The 24,921-nt window shown below is 39.4% G+C and overlaps 1 protein-coding gene across 2 annotated transcripts in view; it reads left to right on the top strand.

Moving 5' to 3' along the window:
* SETD2 (SET domain containing 2, histone lysine methyltransferase) overlaps nt 1-24,921 on the top strand; it is a 79,186-nt gene that overhangs the window by 52,999 nt on the left and 1,266 nt on the right. For both annotated transcript variants that reach the window (XM_063113877.1, XM_063113878.1), the window contains 4 exons: nt 2,370-2,504; nt 5,500-5,639; nt 9,328-9,439; nt 22,876-22,956. In XM_063113877.1, the coding sequence (XP_062969947.1) occupies nt 2,370-2,504; nt 5,500-5,639; nt 9,328-9,439; nt 22,876-22,956 (468 nt within the window). The remainder of the gene's footprint in view (nt 1-2,369; nt 2,505-5,499; nt 5,640-9,327; nt 9,440-22,875; nt 22,957-24,921) is intronic.

The raw sequence follows: 24,921 nt of genomic DNA, 5'->3' as shown, positions 1-24,921 counted from the left end.
TGTGGCTGGCAGGTACAGGGTTCTGAATCCTTGGCATTGGTGTTACAACTCCATGCTCTAACCAACCAGGCTAACCAGCTAGCCCCCCCACCTTTTTTTTTAATAAGTAGATATTGCTGTTAGTTTTGGCATTGGCATTTGATTGTTGGATAAGGAAAGATACTACAGAGCTCTGAAAGATGTTCATTCTCCCTTTATTTTAACAATATATCTCTAAATGAATGTTGCTGTCTTGGGTAGTTATTTAGTTCAGCAATGTTGATGTTGCTTAGCATTTTTTGCCCTTTTTTTGGGGGGGGGGGATTTATTTTCCAGCGTATGTTATATTCCTTCCGGATGGTAGATAATGCCATTTCAGTTCAGAAGTTAACTCAAAGTCAACATTTGTTTTTGTTTTTTTCCCCCCAAGTCATTGCCTTAACCACTCGGCCAAGACTATGTACCTTTTTTTTTTTTTTTTTTTTTTTGGTGGCTTAGTGGTACAGACGGGGATCCTTGATCCATGACCAGGCTGTGCTGGAACCAACTGAGCCAACCAGCCAGTCCTACAGCCAACATTTGGAGCCAGAGTCTTCATGCTAAAGAAATCACAGCTTTACTCTTGATATTAATCAAATACTTTAAAGTGTCTGCATGATGAGCCTTACTTAACTATCTTGTCAGACAAATTCTTCATGAAAACGTTGTCACTGAGGGACAAAGGAATTTTAGCCTCCAGAATATTAGCATTTTTATGTTACAGATTTGGATGCTCCTGGTCACTCTAGAAATAGTCATTCTGGTGATGGTTTTTCTCAAAATTAGTATTTCTATCTAGCTTTCTTATTGTTTTGTAAAAATCACAACATTAAATGTTTATCAATCAAAATGTGTGAATATAATTATGAAATTCATCCTATTCAAAGTGAGTGAAAGTGACAGTAGTAGGAAAGAGGTCAGAAAAGTTATAGTAGGGCCTTGTGGAGGAACAAGATGATGGCCAGGGCTTTATGAGGCTTGTTGGCTGTTAGACTGAGTAATGTGGAAATCCGCTGGAGCAGTTATAACAGAATGGCATGATCTGATGTATTTTAAGAGGGTCACTCTGCTCTGGACAAAGAGATTGTGACAGTCAAGGACAAATATAGGGAGACCAGTTAAAAGACTGTTGAATAATCCAAGCAAGAGAATATGGTTACTTGCACATGGTATGACTAGAGGTATGAGAAAATACATACATATATATTTCAAAGGCAAAGCCAACAGAATTTGCTGATAGATTAGACTGGGAGGGCAGGTCAGAAAAAAATTAAGTTTGGGTTTTATTTTAGTATTTGGAGCTCAGCCGTATGGGTTAGGAAAGTGCCAGTTTATCAATTTACTGTCTTCTTCAGTCTCCTAGAAACTTTATCGACTCAGAGTCAGGATTACTAACACATCCATGCACAGTAACTTGCTTCTTGTATCTGCTCTTCAGACCGCTTCCTTATGGGTATCAAGGCCCTTGTAAACTCATATTCCAGATAAATTGGTGGTCACAGAATAGAATCCAGTAGATTACATTTTGTTTTATGGGTTATTTTATCCGGGTTGAAGTACAGCCTTAAGTATTGTTTATATTTCACTTTTAGAATACACTTTAAAACTTTCAAAACATTATTTGACCATCTTTGCTAATATCCCCCTTTTTGCTGACTAATGATTATTATCTGGCTTTACATCAGTGTTCTAAAGTGTTTTGGATTTAACCGGTTCTCAGACTTTAGGACAGGAATTAGGTGGGAGATAATATTTGTTTCTGCAAAATCTTTGATGTTGCACAGATTTTCCATTTTGCATCTAAATACCTAGAGATGAAAGTGATTCTAATATATGCATTTTTCTTTCTGGTTCTGTGATAGTATTCTGGTGATAATTCTGCTTTTAAAATTAACATTGAGTCTGGTGTAGATTAAGCTGTTCCAGAATACTAAATCAAGTATTCTTTTTTTCCTCTTTTCCTTTTTTTTGTGTCCCCTCAATAATTACTCATCCTGAAGCCTGCTAGATAGCTACATTTGCCTAATCAAACTACTTGAGTTTTTACTGATATCATTTGGAATTATTATATTTTGTATTTTGAGTGCTTACTAATTAATGCATCTGAATGATTTTATCTGGTAGAATCTTAGTCCGTAGGATCAAGATCTTTCCTTCAGTACAGGATTCAACTTCTTAGCAGTTTGAAACATAAGATTGTTACACATTTGTATCCAAATATACATATGAAAAGTAAAAAACAATTTTTAGGAGTGTATCTTCTAATAAGATTGTGCCAACTTGGAAGTCAGTTACTACTTTATTAGATCTAGAGAAGTATAAGTTGTTAATTTTTTCATTTTATCTTTTAGAGTTATGCCCAGCCAAGTCTTCAGTACATCCAGGGACAGCAGATTTTCACAGCTCACCCACAAGGGGTGGTGGTGCAACCAACAGCGGCCGTGACTACAATAGTTGCACCAGGGCAGCCTCAGCCCTTACAGCCAGTAAGAAATATTGCAGTTGCTAAAACTCGTTGGCTATTTGTCTTTAAGATTTTCTTTTTGTTTTGGTATGGTTTCTGGTTTTTGGTTTTTTTATTCTATTCTTTGTTTTTTAATTTGGACAGTCTCTAATTTCACCTGAGCACACTGAGGGCATGCACTCAACCTTTCTGTCAAAAAATTATTTTAATTCTGTGGAATTTACAACTATGCTTATTAATATATATTTTGCTTCTAGGATCCTTCCTGTTTGTTATTTATCCTGACTGACCTTGTATTTTTATACTTTACTATAAATTTTTAAAGTAATAATTTTCTAGACTAGCTATCTACTAGTGTTTACTGAGTACTAGAATATGATACTCAACTCCGTGGACTAGGAATGTAGGAGTGCATGATATACTTCATAATACATGTTGTACAATATGTATAATATTGAGAGAAGCTTTTGGTATTTTGCAAACACATGCAGAAGGATATGGTGAAAACGTGAAATGTTGTTATTGTTTTAGTATTAAATGAGAAATAAGAGGATGGCATGGGAAGCAATTGAAAGGGTCTGCACAGGAGAGTAACATGATTAGGTCAGCTATTTAGAACACTGACAATCTGGAGAAGGCTCTTGCAGCAGTCTGGCAAATGATGGTGGCTTTAGACAAATAGGACAGTTAGAGGTGGAGTAAAAATACTTTACGTGAAACAATTAGGGAATAAGACTGTGTATTTACAGTAGATATTTGAGTGCTCGCTGTGAGTTGGGCCCTTCTAGGCATTTTGAATAAGAACATTAATAAGATTCCATTCCTGTTCTTATAAATTGACTTTCCAAATAAGAGAGAGGATGGTCATAATGAATTCAGTAGTTCCCCCTTATCCACAGTTTCACTCTCTGAGGTTTCAGTTACCTGCAGTCGGCTGAGGTCTAAAAATAGGTGAGTACAATACTATATTTTGAGGGAGAAACCACATTCATGTAACTTTTATTAAAGTATATTATCATAATTGTCCTATTTTATTATTAATTATTGTTAATCTTATTGTGCCTAATTGATAAATTAAACTTTATCATAGGTATGTATATATAGGAAAAAAAGTATATAGGGTTTGGTACTATCCTCAGTTTTAGGCACCCTTTGGGGGTCTTGGAATATATCTCCCACGGATAAGGGGGGACTACTATAATACTAAACATTGTCAGAGTTTAGTGTTGACAGTTGTAGATAAAGTGTTTGAGGATTTGACAAGGGGGAAAGAATTGTTTCCAAGCAGGATAAGGATTAGTAATTTAGTAAGTACTGAATGATTTGGAATATTCTTTTTTTTTGGCAGCTGGCCGGTAAGGGGATCCGAACCCTTGACCTTGGTGTTATATCACACTCTGACCAACTGAGCTAACCAGCCAGCTTGATTTGGAATATGCTTAGGTGATACAGAAGCTTAGGAAAAAGAGATCGCTTTACAGGCTAGATAGAGGACCAGGGGAATGGAGGAAGTAAAACTTAAGTTGGGCCAAAAACCCCAGCTAGGTGAAGTAGAGATAAAGAGGGGTATGTACAAATCAGTGATGCTCAAAGACCCACGTTTGCTTAAAAGTGAGCACATTTTATCTGAGCCTGGGGTCTCGGATTCCTCTTTAACTGCTCAAGCAAAAGTAAAGCAAAAAAAATTATTTTTCATTAATTGGCTTACATAGCATGAATATACGGGGTATATACTATTATGCTAGGGCTACTGTAACAAAATACCATAGACTGAGTGGCTTAAACACAGAAATTTTCTCACAGTTCTGGAGGCTGGAAATCCAAGATCAATGGGCCAGCAGGGCTAGTTTCTCTTGAGGCCTCTCTCCTTGGCTTGCACACAGCTGCCTTCTTGCTTTGTCCTCAACATGGCCTTTTTTCTGGGAGCATTCTCTGTTGTCACTTCCTCTTATAAGGCTACCAGTCTTATTGGCTTAGGTCCCCACCCTTATGACTTCATTTAACCTTAATTACCTCCTTAACAATCCTATCTCCAAATAGTCGCAGTGGGGCTAGGGCTTTAACATATGAATTTTGGGGAGATATAGTTTAGTTCATAACAGTGATTATGAGATTTTTATGTTTTTCAAAATGTGGCCCTAAAATTTTAAAAATATAGTTACAAGGTTTCAAATCTACAGAAAAAAATATAATGAATAAATGTTAATATTCTGTCATAGTTTTTGCTTTTTAGGTCTTTCTTTTCTTTTTTTAAGATAGATGTATATCTAAAGCCCATTCAAGCTAATTGGTATCCTGAAGTTGGTATATGCCGTTTATCACCGATTTTAAAAAATAATTAATTAATTAATTAATTTGAAATATTCATGAGATACAAAGCTGATTGTCCCCCCTCCTGCCCACGATGTGGGGGCCAGATTCATACTGGGGGCATACCCATTACCAGAAATTACTTTTGTACCCTTTGTCCCTCCCAATTATTCCCCAACCTCCCTCCCCTTCCCCCTCTCCCCTCCACTTCAGTTCGTAGCCCTAGGAATGTTCTCTCCCTCTGTTGGATCACGGCACTACTGTGGTCTTTTTTTCCTGCCTTCCTTTCTCTCTTAGCTCCCACATGAGTGAGCACATAAGGTATTTATCCCTCTGCGCTTTGCTTGTTTCATTCAACATAAGTTTCTCCAGGTTCAACCATGTTGTTCCAAATGGGAGTATTTATCACTGATTTTTTAAAGTTGTAAAATATTGCTCTAGATGATGAGCTGCTGGATATTTTTTAATGTGGTATCTTGGATGGTGAACTTGGAGCCAGCTGTCAATTTTCTGATAGATCCCTAAAGCTCTTTGTATATATACTGTCTCTTTAACCGTTTCTCAGATTGTACCTTTTCTTTATACTTTTTTTTGAGAGGAGGTAGAGGTACATTTTTACAAATTGCTTATTAAGTGGGTTATTTTGTTCTGTCCAACCAGATTGAAAGAAATGTCACTGATCGAAAATGTATATGTTTTCTTTGTAGCCTGAAATGGTTGTGACAAATAATCTCCTGGATCTGCCACCTCCCTCTCCTCCCAAACCAAAAACCATTGTCTTACCTCCCAACTGGAAGACAGCCCGAGATCCAGAAGGGAAAATTTATTACTACCATGTTATCACAAGGTAAGAGGGGCTGTGTGAGCATCCCTAATCTCCTTTCACTTAGTCAAAGAAGCTTCTACCATAAGGGGAATTTTATAGTTGTAGACTTCTTGTCATTAGCTGTCCATTGTGCTTGTGGGCTGGTGGATTTTCAGAATCACATTGTCAATGTATGTTAGGCCTTAGATTTAGGTCCTTTTTATATATTTTCTGGAGTACTTTTAATATGCAAGACTGTTTTGGAGAAAACTAAGGAGTTTTCAAAAATGGTAGTGATTTTATTCAACACTGTAGATTTTAGGGGCATGGGAAAATCTTTCCTTTAATAGACCAGAAAATAAATACTTTAGGCTTTGCTGGCTAAGCATTTCCTAGTATAAGCAGCCATAGATGATACATAAATGAATGGGTATGTCTGAGTTACAATTAAACTTTATTTACAGAAATAGGCATTGGGCTACTTTTGGTCCATGGGCCATAGTTTGACACAGCTGCTATAATATAAAAAACCTAATTTATCTTTTCCTTAGAATTTTTTTTAATGATAGTACTTTTTTCCCAAATTGAAAATACCTAGATTGATTATTCTGACAACTATTTATGCTTATTGTAGAAAACATACACAGTAGAAGAGTACTGATAAGGAAGTTTAAGTACTGGAAACACCACTACTCAATGATAACTCATTTAGCTTTTTAAAAAAATATCTTTTTAGACAGATAGGTTTATGTGGGTATAGGTGCTTTCTGTGTGCGTGTGTGTGTGTGTGTGTACACTTATCAGGATATAATCTTATGTAAGTTGTTAGGATGCATGTTTTGTACTCAGCTTTATTTACTAATCTATTTTCTACAACTTTTACTATCAGTTAATATGGAACTGTGTTATTTTTAGTGCTTGTTTGTACTTTATTACAGAGGTGGCAAACTATGTCCACAGGCCACTTGTTTTTACATATAAATAAAGTTTTATTAGAATGCAACTGCGCTTGTTCGTTACAGATTGTCTGGCTGCTTTCACACTGTAGTGGTGGAGTTGAGTAGTTGTGACAGAAACCATATGGCCCACAAGGTCAAAGATAGTTATTATCATCCTTTACAGAAAATGTTTGCCAACTACTGCTCTATTGTATAGTTATACCAAATTTTATTTAACCCACTCTAATTGTTGGGTCCTTAAATATTTTGTATATAGTTTGGGCATCTTCAGGGATGTTAATGTTACTACCTCTTCTAGTAGATTCTTAGAAGTGGGATTTTTGGGCAAGACAGATACACATTTAAAAGTGAGAAGTATTGTCAGCTTACCATTAAAAAGAAAGTTTGTACAAATTTAGACTCCCACAAAAAGTATATAAAATGACTTTTTCCTCATGTCAGCTCTTAATCTTGTAAGTCTAATAGGTGAGACTTTCATTTCCAATTCTTTTATTATCGAAATGGAACATCTTTGTTGGATTATTGGCCATTTGTATTTTTTGTGAGTTGCTTGTTTGGGTTATCTACCCATTTTCTATCCACACTGTTAGATCTCTTTTTCAAGTGTATTGCAAATGTTTTGTTTGTGATATCTTGTGACATAAAGAAGTTTAAAATTGTCATATAGTTGAATATTTTTCCTTTATGCTTAGAAAGGCTTTTCTTACTCCCATTAAAATACCTTTATGAAAAGAAGCTTCATTATGTTTTTAACTGAATGTGTAGTGATTTTAAAAACCATTGTCTGCAAATTTAACCAAAACTTTATTTTTCAACATCAAAACAAGCTTTTTAGTATACTGTCAAACTTGCAAAAATAAAAGTAAAAAGATTGTATTTCTCATTTTTGTTGTTGGGGAAATTTTATTTTTTGGTGGCTGGCCATTAAGGGGACCTGAACCCTTGACCTTGGTGTGCCATAACCCACTGAGCTAACCGGCCAGCCTTTTGGGGAAGTTTTACAGATGAGATGTATTTCTTCTTTCTTTTTTTTTTTTTAAAGATGACCAGTAAGGGTATCTCAACCCTTGGCTTGGTGTTGTTGGCACCATGCTCAGCCATTGAGCCAACCTGCCATCACTATATAAGATCCGAATCCGTGGCCTTGGTGTTATTAGCACCACACTCTCCTGAGTGAGCCACGGGCTGGCCCTGTGTTTCTTATTTCTTTGTGTACCTTTTCCATCTTTTTTTCTAGGTTTGCCCTTTCTAGCACCTAAGAGCAGACATACATACATACATACATATATGTATGTGTTCAGTTTCTATAATAAAATCCACAGCTGCTTGTGGCTCTTTTATTACAGTAGAAATCTTGAGCCTGTTTTTTAACTTGTTCCATAGGTCAGAGGAAAGGCTATATTCACAATCATCTATAGAACTGATTCATATCAAGTGCTTTTAATGTCACTGACTAAAATTTGATGTGGTACAAAAGCAGAAGACTCTGTTGGCAGGATTGACCTGCCAGGTATGTTGCTAACTCCTTTGAAGCTTTTAACATTTTAAGTGACTGCCCTCTTAGCGTTCCCTGTGACTGCTAACTTTTCAGACTCCTGAACATGAATAGCCTTACTTTCAGTTTTTATCCTACAGATCTAGCTTTAAAAAAAAAAAGTCTTTGCTTATTTTCAAAACCACTCTAGACACGCAGTGAGTTCACATGGCTGAGCCCTTCTTTTTTAGTCACTTGGTAATATGTTTAGCAGAGGGTACAAGTTTGTTTTTTCTGTTTTTTGGCAGCTGGCTGGTATGGTGATCTGAACCCTTGGCCTTGGTGTTATAACAGTGCACTCTAACCAGCTGAGCTAACCGGCCAGCCCAGGGCACAGGTTTTTAACTTGTACATCTTTTCCATGCTGTCAGTCATTAGACCAAAGGGGAAGAAGTGCAAACAAGAAGCCTCCTAAAGCGAGAGACAATTTTCTCACATGTTTAAGGATTGGGAACAGTGTGTTGTGATTTATTTTATTTTGCTCTAAGTACGTGATAGGTACAATTACTGTTGATCTCTTCACCTGCAGAGGGGTGGCATAATCAGACACCTACTCCTTGTACTTTTTAGGCTTTGCTGAATCCTATTTCCAGGACATTAAGAGTCAGGTGAGAGGCAGACAAGGTGTTTAATTTTGTTCCCTCTTTGACATCCAGCCAATGTTGCCACATCATTGCCCACAGAAATATGGTAGGCTAAACAGTGAGGAGGGATAAGTCTCTGAGCTAGCATCATTGCTGCTGGGAAGATGTCAAAAGTATGTCACTATCTCATGGAACCCACTTGTTCTGTGCCTCATTGCAGGTTGTATTTTATGTATGTTTGATTTTTTTTTTTTTTTTTTTTTTTTTGTCGCTGGCCAGTATGGGAATCTGAATCCTTTGCCCTTGTAAAACTCTGTGCTCTAACCAACTGAGCCAACTGGCCTGCCCTTTTTAAAAATTTAATTGGTGGCTGGTTGGTATGGGGATTTGGACCTATAACCTTGGTGTTACAAGGTTGTGCTTTAACCAAGTGAGCTAACTGGCCAGCCCAGAATTCTTTTTTTTGTTGGTTTGTTTGTTTCCATTGTGGCCAGTAGGGGGATCTGAACCCTTGCCCTTGATGTTACAAGACCACACTAACCAACTGAGCTAACCAACTAGCGCTGTATTTTATGTATGTTTGAACAGAGATGCTATGCTGGGGTTCTGTGTTTTCTAGCCATGACAGCATGGCTGTTCTTACCTCCTTCTAGGCAGACTCAGTGGGATCCTCCTACTTGGGAAAGCCCAGGAGATGATGCCAGCCTTGAGCATGAAGCTGAGATGGACCTGGGAACCCCAACATATGATGAAAACCCCATGAAGGTGAGTGTGGTTTACACATGTTTCCTGATCATTTGGGAGTCTGTGTCCTGTTGTGTAAGGTCAGTAGCCACATGGTCTTGGAATTCTTTTTTCCTTATTCTGAAGAATATGAATAATCATTCATATGTCAAGGTGGAGATAAGTCAGGGAGAAAACATTTTTTAGACTTTCAGTGACTCAGATGCATACTACCTCCTTACTCATTTGAGGGAGATATATATATATATATATATATATATATATATATATATATATATATATATATATATATATATGTGAGAAGGTTTTGAACACACCAATCATGAAAACATGTTGTGGGGCACTAATAATAACATCAAAAGGCAAAGAGAGAACAAGAGAGTTCCCAAGGTGATCATAGTATTTATATTCTTTTATAACTTCTTTTAATACATCTTAACTCTTCCCCTCTTAGTTCGTGTAGATCTGCTACATTCTTCTTGATGGTTATGTATTTATATATACAAGGATACTTCAAAAAGTTCATGGAAAGATTTGTATTATCTTTTAATTCTATTTTTCCATGAACTTTTTGAAGTACCCTTACATATAGTTTCTTTTTACTATGTTTTGTCTTTTTAAACCGAAGTCTGTCTTAGATGGATGGTGAGTTTTATTTGTTTGTTTGTTTTTTGATGTTCTGCCTTTTGGGATTGGTAGAGTAGGTCTGTAATGGAATTAAATTGGTTATGTTAAAACCTCACCAAAGGAGGTAACCCCAGCTACCCACCCTCTGCTAGAGCATCACACTAAGGAAAAAACAAGTTACTGTTTTGTTTTTATTTTTTATTTTTTATTATTTATTTATTTATTTATTTTTGTCTTTTTGTGACCGGCCATACGGCGCTCAGCCAGTGAGCGCACCGGCTATCCTTATATAGGATCCGAACCCGTGGCGGGAGCACTGCTGTGCTCCCAGTGCTGCACTCTCCCAAGTGCACCACGGGGTCGGCCCTACTGTTTTGTTTTTAAAGTATCCTAATACATTTCTTTTTTAAAATTTTCTTTTTTCTTTTTATTTTATCTACCTATTTATTTATCTATCTATTTATTTATCTATCTATCTATCTAATCTATATCTATCTAATCTATCTTATCTAATCTAATCTATCTATCTAATCTAAAAAGATGACCGGTAAGGGGATCTTAACCCTTGACTTGGTGTTATCAGCACCATGCTCTCTCAAGTGAGCTAACTGGCCATCCCTGTATAGGGATCTGAACCCGTGGCCTTGGTGTTATCAGCACCACAATCTCCCAAGTGAGCCACGGGCTGGCCCTTCTCATATATTTCTGTTGAATAGTAATGGTTTGTAAAATATGAAGATACTTCAAAAAGCTCATGGTAGGGACCGGCCTGTGGCTCACTCGGGAGAGCATGGTGCTGACACCACCAAAGTCAAGGGTTAAGATCCCCTTACCGGTCATCTTTAAAAAAAAAAAAAAAAAATTCATGGTAAAATAGAATTAAAAGGTAATATGAATCTTTCCATGAACTTTTTGAAGTACACTAGTATGATTTTGATTATATTTGAGTTGAGTATGACTGGTGAGCAAGATTTGGGCATTGTTTTGGTCAGTTATCATAGAAGGTGGAAGGAGAGTATTTGTGAAATCCGTTCAAGAGCTTTGGACCCGTGGGAGCTGGGAGAGAGCTCATGAGCACCCGCAGCAGAAGACTACACCTTTGTGTGGGGAACTCTTTTGGCAGTGATGAGGGGAACCTCCTGACTTTATGAATGTTTCTGTTACTGAAGGGCACTTTTGGTCATGTTTGAGAGCTGAAAGGACGAGTTGACACCAGTTGATGATCCACCGGAGAGAGCTCGTTTATTAGGCAGCACACACACATATATATATATATAGGGTTTTAAGGGAAGGCTGATTGGCTTAAAATACAATCCCTACTTAGCATACCGCATGGGGCTTGGGGTGGGTGTGGCCGAGAAGGATCAGGGTGTGATCCCTAGGGGCATTTGGGTTCTTACATTCCTTGGTGTGATCCCTTGGGGCATTTGGGTTCTTACAAGAGCCATTCTTCAGAGATTTTTCAAAATCTCATAGAAGAATAAACGATATGTGAAACTTTTTCACAAGTAAATATTGAAGGAGGCTTATAGATTTTGTCTGAAGGTTCTGTACCTACCAAGAGCAAAAGAGGGAAGTCTATATAGCTTATCTGTCATTCAGAGACATCGAGGTACTTAATAAAATATTTGTTGAATGAATCTATAAGGAAAGAAAGCAGGTGACCAGCCCATTGATTACCAGTCCTTATGTCTCAAGGTTTATATCTACAGGCCCCATCTGTTTTTTGTTCTTTTTCTTTTCCTGCTTTCTTTTGGATTAATTTAGATTTTTTTTTTTTCAAGTATTCTTTTTTTGTTTGTTTTGTTTTGGTGGCTGGCCGGTATGGGGGTCTGAGAACCCGTGACCTTGGGGTTATAAGGCTGTGCTCTAACCAACTGAGCTAACTGGCCAGCCCTTTTTTTAAGTATTCTGTTTTTTTCTTTTCTATTGGCTTATATTATTTACTCTTTGTTTTACTTATTTTTTAGTGGCTGCTTTTTAAGTAAGTGGTTCTCAGAGTTTGGTGTGGGGATCTCTAGGGGTTCTAAGGCCCTTTCAAGGGAGCCATAAGGTCAAAACTGTTTTCATAATAATACTAAAATATTATATGCCTTTGTCAACTCTCATTCATTTACAAGTATATATTGGGATTTTCCAGAGGGTACATGACATTATCAAATGCAGAAGGAAATGAGACTCCAGTTGTCTTCTGTTAACATGACATTAAAGAAATTTCCAAAATGTAAAACAGTTCCATTCTTACTAAATTTCTTTCGTTTTGGAAAGTAGTTACTTTTCATACAAAAAAATTATATTACCAATATTAACATATTAAAGTAATTTTAAAATAAATAAATAGTATTTTTTTCCTCAGTTTGAATTTAATTTCTAATATGAAAAATCTTGATAGATATAATCCATATAAATAAAAGCTCTTTGGAAGGGCTGGCTGGTTAACTCAGTTGCTTAGAGTGTGGCACTGATAAAACCAAGCAAGGTCCAGGGCTCGATCCCTGTACTGGCCAGCTGGGTGGGAGGGGTGGAGAGAATCCTCTTTGGATTCTTCAATATTTTAAAAGTGTAAAGGGATATTGAGACCTAAAAATTTGAGAACTACTTTTCTTTCTTTTTTTTTTTTTGTCGTTTTTTCGTGACCGGCACTCAGCCAGTGAGTGCACCGGTCAGTCCTATATAGGATCCGAACCCACGGCAGGAGGGTCGCCGCGCTCCCAGCGCAGCACTCTACCAAGTGCGCCACGGGCTCGGCCCTTGAGAACTACTTTTCTGAGGTTTACAGTATGCACACTTATTACAGTCTGCCGTTATATAATATACCATTTTTCTGTAATTACTTACAGTATAATTTACTTTTTCTATAATTCTCAGAACCTACTTTATATTTTGTCCCCTCCTGTCCATTGTGCTTTTGTTGCCATACATTTTATTTACTTTTTCATATGTAACGAACCCCAGAATATCTATATTACTATTTTTTGCATTAAACATTCTGCTAATTGTTAAAGAAATTTTTGAAACTTGCAGCAAAGTCTTATATTTATCCACATATTTACCTTTTCCAGCACTCTTTATTCATTCCTGTAGATTTCAGTTTCCATCTAGAATCATTTTCCTTTAGCCTAAAGAATTTCCTTTAATATTTACAAATATTAAATACTAAGTATTTCAGATTTTTGGTTATGAATTCTCTCAGTTTTTTGTCTGAAAAAGATATTTATCTTATCCCTTTTTCAAAATAGATTTTAAGTTTAGAGGAATTTTAGTTCTATTTTGGCAGCGCAAAATTGAGCAGAGAGTACAGAGTTCCCATATACGCCCTGCCACTGGGCATGCACAGCCTCCTGCACTGTCAGCTTTCAGCACCATGGTGGTACGTTTGTTACAATTGGATGAACCTACATTGACACATCATTATCAACCAAAGTCTGTAATTTACATTAGGATTCACTCTTGGTGCCATACATCTATGGGTTTTGACAAATGCATAATGACGTATATCCACCATTATAATAACATACTGAACAGTTTCACTGCCCTAAATATCCTCTCTGCTCCCCCTGTTCACCCTGCCCTCCCTCTTCACCTCTTACCTTTTCCACAGTGTCACATAGTTAGAATCATACAGTATGTAGCTTTTTTGGATTGGCTTCATTCATTTAGCAATATATCTTCTCATGGTGTTATAGTTCATTTCATTTTAGCGCTGAGTAATAAATAATTCCGTTGTCTTAGTGTACCACAGTTTATACATTCACCTGCTGAAGGACATCTCTTTTGTTTTCTAAGTTTTGGCAATTATGAATAAAGCTATTAAAACATTAATGTGCTGGTTTTTGTGTGGATATAAGTTTTCAGTTCATTTGCGTAAATACTGAGGTGTATGATTTCTAAATCATGTGGTTTACTTTTGTAAGAAACTGCCAGACTCTTACTTTTATCTTGAAGGATATTTTCACTGGATATAGAATTCTAAGTTGATACTTTTTCCTCTCTTTCGACACTTAAAAGATGTTATTCCATTATTTTCTTATAATTGTTTCTAATAAAATTATAATTCTTATCTTTGTTCCCCTGTATATCTTAATTTTGTCTTTTATTGGTTTTTTAGCAATTTGATTGTAACTTGGTTTTATTTTCTTTGTGTTTAATCTGCTTGTAGCTCTTTGTACTTTTTAGATGCACGAATTGGTAGTTTTCATCAAATCTGGAAATAATTTAGCCATTTTTTTTAAAAATGTATCTTTTTGTGTCATTGTCCCTTTTTCTGGGACTCCAATTACATACATATTGTTAGATCACTTGATATTGTCTCACAAGCCACTAAGTGTCAAAAATTTTTCCAGCTCTTTTCTCTCTGTGCTTCAGCTTACACAGTTTCTGTTCTCTCTTCAAAGTTTGCTGATCTTACCTTCTGCTGTATCTAATCAACTGAAACTTACCTTCTGCTGTATCTAATCAACTGAGCTCATCAGTGATTTATTGTTTTATTTCAAGTATAGTTTTCAGCTCTCAAATTTTAAGATAGTTTTAATTTCTTCACTGTGTTCATGTTTTTCTTTATATCCTTGAACATTTATAATAGCTGTTTTACAGTTGTCTGCTATTTCCAACCTCAATTTTTTTTTCCTTGCCAGGCTCAATTTTATTTCTGGGCCTGTTTCTACTAAGTGTTTTTTCTTGTATTTATCAAGTTAACATTTTCTTGCTTCATGTGTTCAGTAATTTTCATTTCAACACTGGACATTATGACTGTTATGTTGTTGCAGTCCAGGGTTTTGTTGTTTTCCTTTTAGAGTGTGTTGGGCTTTGATCTGAGAGACAGTCAAATTACTTGTAGCTTTCTTTAGAGACTTGTTTTTTATCTTCATTAGGTTGGGGGTCCACAGTAGTTTTTTCCTGTAGGGTAACTCCTAAGGTGTGGCCTTTCTTGGATCTTCATTGAATGCCCCAGTTTAACAAGGAAGTGTCTTCACTCTAGCTGATCAAAGCTCACTCATCTCCCAGACTTGTATAAAGTCCTGGGATTTGTTAGCTTATAGCTCATCTCAGACACCCTCTGTCTCCTTGGCTCACTGAGACTGCCATGCTATGCTTGGGTTTTCTGTCTGTAACAGAGTCTGTAAATGCTTCTAGGAGGAAGCCAAGGTAACCATAGGACTAATCTCAGTTTTCCCCCTTGTCTCAGGATCATAATTCAGTGTTGCCTAATGTCCAGTGTAAGAAAACTGTTGTTTCATGTATTTTTTTCTGGTTTTCTAGTTGTTAACACTGAGGCCGGTCCATTAACAGTCAATCTGTCATGGCCAGAAGCACAAGTCTATGTCAGGGCTTTAAAAAACAATAACAAAAAAACAGTGACAGCAACAGCAACCTTATTGAGGTATAATATATCTACCATAAAATCTAATTGTTTTAGTTTTATTTTATTATTATTTATTTGTTTGTTTCTGGCAGCTAACCGGTACAGGGATCCAAACCCTTGACCTTGGTCTTATAACACCACAGTTTAACCAACTGAGCTAACCAGCCAGCCCTGTTTTAGGTTTACAATTCAATGACTTCTAATAAATTTGCCTAATTATGTAACCATTACCATAATCTGGTTATAGAACATTTTTATCCTCTCAGTAAAGTTCTCTCATACCCATTTACAGTTAATCCCCAGCCCCAACCCAACCACTAAGATACCTCCTTTCTTGATAGATTTGCTTTTTGTGGACCTTTCTATATCAGTGAAAATCGTACAATACATGGTCTTTGGTTTTTAGTGACTGGCTTTTTTTATCTAGCATAATGTATTCAAGGTTCATCATTGTTGTAGCATGTATCAGGATTTAATTCCTTTTTATGGCTGAATATAGCCCATTGTGTAACTGTATCACATTTTGTTTATCCATTCACCAGTTGATGGACATTTGGGTTGTTTGCACAGTGGCTGTTATGAATAATGCTACATGAACATTTCTGTGCAAGTCTTTGTTTGGACATATGTTTTTATTTCTCTTGGATAAATAACCTAGGTGTAGAGTTGCTGAATCATAGGATAAATTTACGTTTAACTTTTTAAGAAACTGTTGAACTGTTTTCCAAAGTAGCTGCACCATTGTATATTTCTTCCAATGATGTGTGAAGATTCTGTGGGAGAAGTTTTTTTTTTTTGTTTTGTTTTTGGCAGCTGGCTGGTACAGGGATTGAACCCTGGACCTTGGTGTTATCAAGCACCATGCTCTAACCAACTGAGACAACCAGCCAAGTGGAGACATTTTTTAGAGATAGGTATCTAAGGGAAGAACTCCTTAACTATGTGCTTTCTGCAAAAAAAACTACCTGGACATTCACCCTATATCTTAGCTTCTCAAGTTTTCATCTTTGTCTTTTTATCTTTACCTTTTCTTGTATTTCTAATGAAAAAATCCAAACCAAAGTCATCTGTTCTCTTTTATTAACCCTTTGGTCTGGGTACAGTAGATCAAAAAACTAATGAGCTTTGATCTTCCAATCAACCTTGCCCTGAAGTACAAGTCAAAGGTTTGAGGTGTCAGTCTTTGTTTTTTGGTTTTTTTTGAAAAAAATTTATTATTTATTTATTTGTTTTTTATTGAATCAAAATTGATTATACATATTTTGGGGGTTCAACATTGAGATATGTTGATCAAATCAATATTACTAGCATATATATTGGTACAAATCGTAATTATTCTTTATGTCCCTTGCTCAATCTCTTACTCCCTCCTCCCCCCTCTATTTACCCTACATTTCTTCTCTTCTCTCCTTCTGAAAGAACAGTAGTTTCTTTGTTGATTTGTTGCGTAGATGATCTGTCCAATGCTGAGAGGTGTGATCAGATCCCCCAATATTATCATAAAGCAGATGCTTCTTCTGTCACTCTGAAATGGGCTTTGTGGAGAGAGACATCCTCTTCTTTTCTTTATCTCTGTTTGTGACTCTCCTAGTGTCAGTGCATTCCAGTGGCTGGTGGACCATCTGCATGGTGGTTGTAGCGTCTAGGCACTTTCGCGGCAGCCATGGATATTGTGGTGGCTGTAATGGGCCACCCACATGGAGGTGATGTTTTTGGCATGCTCCTTGGTGCTGGCAGTGTGCCTAGTTGTGGAGAGTGTCTGGTCCCCAGATCCATGCCTCAGGTCCCCAGGTGGGTCCCGAGGAACTGGGGCAGTATGCCTGATTGTAGGAGGGGGGTCCATTCCCCTTCTCCATGCTTTATGTCCCTGGGCAGGCCCTGAGGTGCTAGTGCAGTGTGCCTGGTTGTGGGACGGGGGGGTCTAGTCCCTAGCTCATGCCTCGGGTACCTGGGCAGGCCCCAAGGTACTGGCATGGTGCCCGGATGTGGGAGGGGGTTCTGGTCCTTGACTCCATGCCTCAGGTCCCTGGGTGGGCCCCGAGGTGCTGGCATGGTGCCTGGTTGTGGGAGGGTATCCGGTCCCCTGATTCATGCCCCTGGCCCCCAGGCAGACCCCGATGTGCTGGCAGTGTGAGTGGTTGTGGGCAGGGGTCCTGTCCTCAGCTGCAGACCTCATGTCCCCTGGTGGGCCCCAAGGCACTGATGGTGTGCCTGGGCCAGAACTAATTTTTTGTCCTTTGCTTACTTCTAACATGGGGGAACTTCCTGTGGGAACCGGTACTTGAGCTGTGTGGTTGAGCTAAATTGGTGCTTTGCTGCTGTTTCCCTAGGGAAGGCTTTTTGTGCAGCTCAGGGTTTAATGGTTAACCTTATAGGTACTTCCGGCTCTCCAGAGACTGGGTGCACCTGGGTTGTGTAGAAACTCTGATCTGGGCCTCAGTTTTTTCACCAAACTGCACCCCATGCAATTCTGCATTCCCGACCAGTCTCCTCTGAGTGGACCTGCACTGATTGGGGGGGGTGGATCCGCTGTCCGTGCTGTGTCCCAGTGTTCTCCTGGTGGGCCCGTCTCCCCCACCACCCATGCTCCAAACACTTCCCATGGGATGGGCCCTGAGCTGGTCCCTTGTGTTGACTCACTGGCCTCTGAATGGCTCCCCTTTTTCAGCTGTTCTGGCTCCTCACTCCTGCGTGGGTCCACGGGAACCCTATTAGTGATCTTGCTGTCCTGGGGGCCACCAAGGTCCTCTTCTCCCCTGCCGCATCCAAGTAACTCCATCTGGAGGGCACAGCTGCGGCTTTTGCCGGGTCCTGCTCCACGCGCTCATCAGCTCAAGTGTTAAGCGGCTGTGGCCTGAAACACTCAGAGCAGTTTTTTCTTTATCTCATCGTGGTTTCTCCCATGTTCATGAACTCTGTAGGTCTTTCCTCCTCTTTCCTTGAGCTCCAGCAGCCCAAGCTTGGCTGATGTTATTTTTATAGTTGTAAATTGGTTGATTTGTGGGAGAGAGTGACTCTGGGAACCGTCTATTCTGCCATCTTGACCGGAACTCAAGGTGTCAGTCTTTGGATCTCTTTCAAGACTAGGCACTTATTTGCGTCTAACCTTCCTAACCATTTTACAGTTGCATTTATCTAGCTAGCATCTCAGTGGACAGGAGAACGATGCCTGTGGGCAGGAAGAGATGTGGAGATAAGTTCAGTGTGGAATATGAGCTCTTTACAGGATTCAGGATAGCAATGGTTGATAGGCATTCAAATCTAGGTTTGAGTCATCAGTAAATTGGTGCTTGTTGGAAACACAGAGGTGTATGGAATGACATAGGAAAGGCATGTAATGGGCAAGAGTTCTTCGAAGGGTGCTGGGTGGTAGTCACAACTTGATGATTTGAGAGCTTTCCTTCTCTGTTTTCCTCCAGTGTTGTTTCCTCCTCTTGGTCATCTTGTACTCTCTTCCATTATTCATTATGTGGTGAGGATAAAGTCAATCTTCTCTTTGAGAACCTCAGACCTGAGGCATTCCTGAATGAGACACAGCAGTTTATTTACTGACTGCTGCATCCTGGCTTTTAATTAACATTCAGTCAGAAATTGTTATAGGTGTCCTCTAACTATGTTATGTTAAAATAGTTGTAGAATATTTGTTGGGTTGAGGTAGTTGCAGAGAGTGGGATCAGGGACCAAGAGTTTTTTTAACTGATGATTCCATGTTTAGAGTTGGGGCAGTTTGCAGAATGATTCCATATAAAATCACTTACCAGTAATGGAGAAGAAACTAGGAAATCACATTTGAGAGGGGGACTGTCAAAAACCAGAACCCAGATCTCTGCAGAGCAGATAGTTAAGTTGCCCAATTAGCACAGCCTGGTCATTAGCAGAGGGGTCAGAGAGAAACCCCCAGGACTGCACTATGTACTTGAGGCCGCATGCACAGATTAGGAGGCCTGCTTGTTCCTAGTGATGTTCTAAGGATCTTAATTCCAGGTCTTCTTTGAACTCTGCTTCCCTCTGAGTGGGGAACCTGGAGCCTATGTTTAATCCAGTCAGACTTTTGCTAGAAAGTGCCTTAGAGATCTTTTTGTTCCTGTCCTTCCACTGTCCACCACTCCCTGCCCTTTTTTTTTTCTTGAAAAATTAAGGTACAGCTGAATACCTTTGTCTAGAATTACCAAAGAAACAAATTTTGCTATTTTTGCTACCAAAGGTGGTAGCAGCTCCAAAACAAAATATACTGAGTTTTTATTATTTTCCTTTTTTTAAAAAAAGATGACTGGTAAGGGGATCTTAACCCTTGACTTGGTGTTGTCAGCACCATGCTCTCCCAAGTGAGCTAACAGGCCATCCGTATATAGGGATCTGAACCCGTGGCCTTGGTGCTATCAGCAGCACACTATCCCAAGTGAACCATGGGCCAGCCCTGAGTTTTTATTATTTTCAAGGATCCTTCTTTCTTAATCTTTCAATTGATGTATAGATTGAATCGTGTGTATTGTGTTTTATATGGGGGCGCCGTGTATATGTGTATAGTGTTTTGATGGCTCAGCTTCTCCTTTTGCTTCTGGATTTATGCTGCCCCCGAAGGTATAGTTCCTCATTGAATAATGTTTTACCTATCATGTTCCAAAGAGTATTTAATTAAATTCAGGGGGAGAGAAGCATTAGCTGGTCTTCCTCAGTCAAGACCCATTTCTGTAACTCAGGCCACAGCATTTGGTTCCAAGGCACATGGGCTGTGTGACATGATCATGTTTGTATGTATGATAAAGGTTGGAGTTTGTAGTTGTTGTGTTATACAGAGCCATCCAATAAACTTCAGACTGTTGCCAACATAATCCAGAAGGACTCACGCCTCACCGTGGGTAATGTGAAGGTATTTAGGCCTCCCTTGTCATTTTCAGATCAGATTTCCTGGAAATCCAAATGTGCCACAGATGAAGGCTGACAACTGGGTTTCCTTACTTCTAAAGGTAGTAAGCTATGGTCTTGTGCCAGGCCCTTTGCCTGCTCATATCATTGTGTGCTGTCATCTGGCCACTGCTTGCAAAGGTTCCCACCAAAATCTTCCATTGATTGATGCCTCATATAAGCCAAAATAGAGAAAAGGCAAACTTTATTTCTGAGGACCTGGGAACACTGTTTTTTATGTATCTGAGCCCTCCCCGCTACTCTCTGGTGGTTTCCTCGAATCTCAGTGAGTCCACTTATTGCACAGGTAGGTGTTCCCTACCTCATGAAGTAGCTTGTTATATTTTGGAGACCCTTGGTCCAGTCTGATGACTTCTCTGGTGCTAAAGGATTCTTAATTGGCAGTGGGCATTTGAAGAGATTAATAACACTTGCTTTTAGAAGTTTATGTATTGTTAGAAATGCTGTGCTTTTAAATGGAACTTTTTGAGGGGAGGGGAGGGTCCCAGAGTTTTTCATGTCAGTAACAAGTGCTATCTTGGGCTCTCAGTCTGGCTCCTTTGCTTGGCATTGGGCTTGAGTAAGCATTAGCTAGTTTATGAAATTATTTCCCATGCCATTTGTAGACCACAGACCAAGAGAAATGGGTACACAAATTTCAGTACTCCCAAGAGTACTTCATTTTGGTTCATAATTTCTGTGCATTAATTCTGTGCACCCTTCATTTGAACATGTTTTTTCTCAATCCCAATTGCACAGCACTCAAAAGGACCTAGAGAGCTCCTAGATAGAGCTCAGTGGACTGTATATATAACTGTGTATAGTGGATTGCTCTATAACTGTGTTTTCAAAACCCTCCCAAACTTGCCGAATAGGAGGTTAAATTAGAAAAACATTACATATGCATTGGGTTTATTTAGCTTTCTGAACACTTACCCTATTCAGAGGGAAGCAGGACATTCATGTTTATACAGTACCTTCACTGAGAGCCTGCCCTCTTTCCTTGGACCAGGATCCTTGAAATGGTTGTCATACCTGAAGGGGCTTTCTATACTCATTGCTGTTGCTACTCACTACTGAGATCTATAAGAGAACAGCTGGATTTGTATGGACCAGCCACCAAAAACAAAACAAAACAAAACAAAAAATGCTGGAGATGTGTTCAAGTTTTTTTTTTACTTATTCAGATAATTCATGATCCCTTGCTACCTGAGGTCTTATTGTGGAGCACACCCTTATGCTCTATAACTGGAAAAAAATAATCACAAAATCCCAAAGCAAAACATTTGAAAATAGAATTACTTGTTTTTTTGTTTTGTGTTCTGAAAACAGAGTTGGGTCTGTATGTTCTTTCTACGCTCTCCACCCACTCACCCTGCAGTCCCATAGCCACAGGAAGAAGAAAAATGGAAAATATGTAAAGCTTTTATAATAAATCAGAGAAAGCTGATTGGTAGCGCCACCTTTCTCTGGAGCCAGTCCAGAACAGAGGGAATTGAACAGCTGCTTCAGCATCAGAGCTTTCATACTGTTTATGGAAATGGAGGAAATAGAACTGGGGGATGGGTAGGCGAGTAGAAAAATTTCTGTAAGCCCCTAGGAAAAGAATGAAGGACTTCCAACACCAGCTGCATCTTCTAGATCCATCTGAAGTAACTTGTATTCATAGGGGAATGGTCATAATTATTATTTTCCATTGAAGAGTATTTACTGGAAAGAGGCCTGATGGCTAGTGGTGGGCAAAGGTGTGAGGAGATGGCCTGCATGGCAGGTGCTCTGAATGCCAGGGCTGTCAGCCCATCACCTCTTGGCAGTGCCTGGTTAGCAGGAACTTGGCAGCCTCCCCTCTAGCAGTGCTGGAAGGAAGAGTTCCTGGGTTTGTCATCATCTTGCCAGCTTGGGACAGAGTATCTTTTGCATCTTAGCATCCACTCATCTGTTCACTGGCTTGGATGACCCTCGCCTCCTCCCCACTAATACCTTGATACCTCCTTAGTCTTCCCATTCCTGAACTGGAGGTACTAACCTCTCAAGGAGCCTTTCCTACATGCTGAGACTGTCTTCTGCAGTCTTGCCAACTCCACCTTTGGAAGAAAGGTGATAAGTATCCAAGGGTCTTCAGAACAGAGTATTTTGTCATTGACCTAGAATCTTAGAATGTCAGAGCCGGGAGAGGTTGAGCTTGTTGAACCTAGGCTTCGCTTGAGAGTATGGGGAACTAAAACAGAACAGGGACATGAGTGATCCAAGTCATGCAGCATGTTCCTCAGAATGACTCTGAAACAACTGGAAATGTATAGCTACATCAAGGATATGCAGCTTTGACTTAGGGTAGAGGATTAGAACTTCGTTTTTAAGAAGGAGGCCAGAACCGGATGACAGGATTTGAAACACAACAGCCAAGTTGACTCCAGGCCATGCCTCTGAGACAAGGCTTCTAAATGGATCCTAATTTTGAGTCAGGTATACCAACTAAGGGAGAGAAAAAGGGTTCTGGGACAGTAGGTCATCACTAAACTGACTTCTCATGCCAGCACTGTTGTGTTTTCTCTTCCATTTCTAGACCTCCAAAAAGCCCAAGACAGCAGAAGCAGACACCTCTAGTGAGCTGGCTAAGAAAAGCAAAGAAGTATTCAGAAAAGAGGTAAGGTTTGGTAGCTGTGGGCACTAAGCTCTTCAGGCTTAAACCTGAGCCCTTCCCTTTCTTGTCCTTAGTATCTACAACAAACATCTCCCTTGCCCCAAGATAGGCAAGAACATAAGGTTTACTTTGTATGTGTTGCTGAAGTGCTGCTTTTCCCAACAAGAACTCCTCAACCATTTTTTCTTGGCTTGACAGGAGCCCCTCTGCAGACCACATTTACCTGTTTCACTGTGGACCTGCTGTAGCATCTATGGCCAAGGAAAGCTATATGTAGTATTAGGCTGCCTTGTCTTCGGGTATTCCCTTGCTTCTGTGATTTGACTGTGTAATTGTTACATGATGATTGGTATCACCGTTTACAACTTTCTTATCCATTATCTCATTTCATTCCCACAGTAGGATTGTCATTTATACAGGTGAAGGAACTCTTAAGGTTCAGAGAAGTCAAGCTGTACGCAGACTTGAACACAGGTCTTCTGGCTCAAAGTCCAGTTCTCTTTCTGTAATATGTCATTCGGGTGCTGCCTGATCCTCAAGGGATTAGAAGCAGCAGCTCCTCTTTATGCTACTGGAAGTGTGTGTTTCCAGCCATCAGGACACTAAACTTCTCAGCTGCCTTATGACATCTAGATTCTAAACTCCAGTCTTCATTCGTGGGAGGGGCTCATAGCATAGTGGAGGAAACAGACCTGTAAGTAAGTAATGGCAGCTGTGCGAGGAGTATGTCATGCTAGGGCTGGAGGCCACTATTCAGGGTGTCAGGAAGGGCTCTTGAATCAGAGGTAGGAATTGGCCAGATGGATCAGGAGGGGATGTAACTTCAGGCAGCAGACTGTACAGAGGCAAGAGAGAGCATCGCCCCTTCCAGGGAGTTGTAAGTAGTCCCAGTGGCTATAGCACAGGGTATGTGAGGGGTGTTGGAAATTAGGCTGGATGGTACTGTACTTTTTCATATAGAGCCTGTGTCTGTGGGTTACAGGGAACCATTGCAAGATTTTAAGCAGAGCATAATGAAATCCCTTACTATATTTGGGGGATGGATTGAAGAGGGAGAGTATGGAAACCAGGAGACCACAGAAAAACTGAGTGAAAGACTTATCCAGGGATACAACTTAGTTTCTCACTATTCCTGTGTGAAAGTATTGGTGTTTCAGCTCAGCCATCCAACAGCTGTTTATTTAGTGCCTACCTTGTAATCTAGCCTTGTTCTTTGAACACCCAAAGGCTTGCTGAGATTTAGGGATGGGTAGACCCTGTTCATGGTGCTTTCTGATAAAGTGGCTATCATTGGCCTCTTTGTTCCCTTTTTCTCCTGTGATCTTAGCACCGCAAGTACTTCCAGAGGCCCTGTGCCTGGGGTCTCTTTTGAGAGCCACTGGCTAGGATAGATCCTACAGAGATAGCCCAGGGAGGACATTGGAAGTGGTGGAATGAAAAGGGCCCTGTCCTTGATCTTCCTTCACTCGCTGTCATACCATGCTTCCATCTGCTTCAAGTGGCAGTGGTATAAAATCAAAAGATGTATGACACTTACAGAATCTAAGTAACCTTCAACACAAAATGCCTGCTCTTCCAGGGGTTGCTAAGCCTCCCAGTAGCTCTGGAATACCTGATCTGCCCAGCTTCCAGTGGCCAGAAAACCTAGCTACAGCCTCTTTATGCCGAGGACACAAAATTTGTTGGGTAAAACCTGGGGTTGTTGTGAGACTCAGCAGTGAAATCCTGCTGCTGGGTCCCTCCAACTATTGCTATAAGTGAGGGTTGCTCAGACCATCCAAAGGAGCTCTTTCCCTCTCAGAACTGAACCAGGATCCTTTTCTTTTCTCACTGGCTTAATAGAATTCCATTGTTCAAACCAGCCAACCTAAGGGAGGAAATGAGAAGGACTGACTCTACTTGCTATGTTTTCTAATTATTTCCTCAGTACAACACCTTGCCCTCTCTGCTCTGTTGAGCATACGTTCT

The sequence above is a fragment of the Cynocephalus volans genome, chromosome 11 (genome assembly GCF_027409185.1).
Source record: "Cynocephalus volans isolate mCynVol1 chromosome 11, mCynVol1.pri, whole genome shotgun sequence".
Taxonomy (NCBI): Eukaryota; Metazoa; Chordata; class Mammalia; order Dermoptera; family Cynocephalidae; genus Cynocephalus; species Cynocephalus volans.
This window is presented reverse-complemented; position numbering and strand designations above follow the sequence as displayed.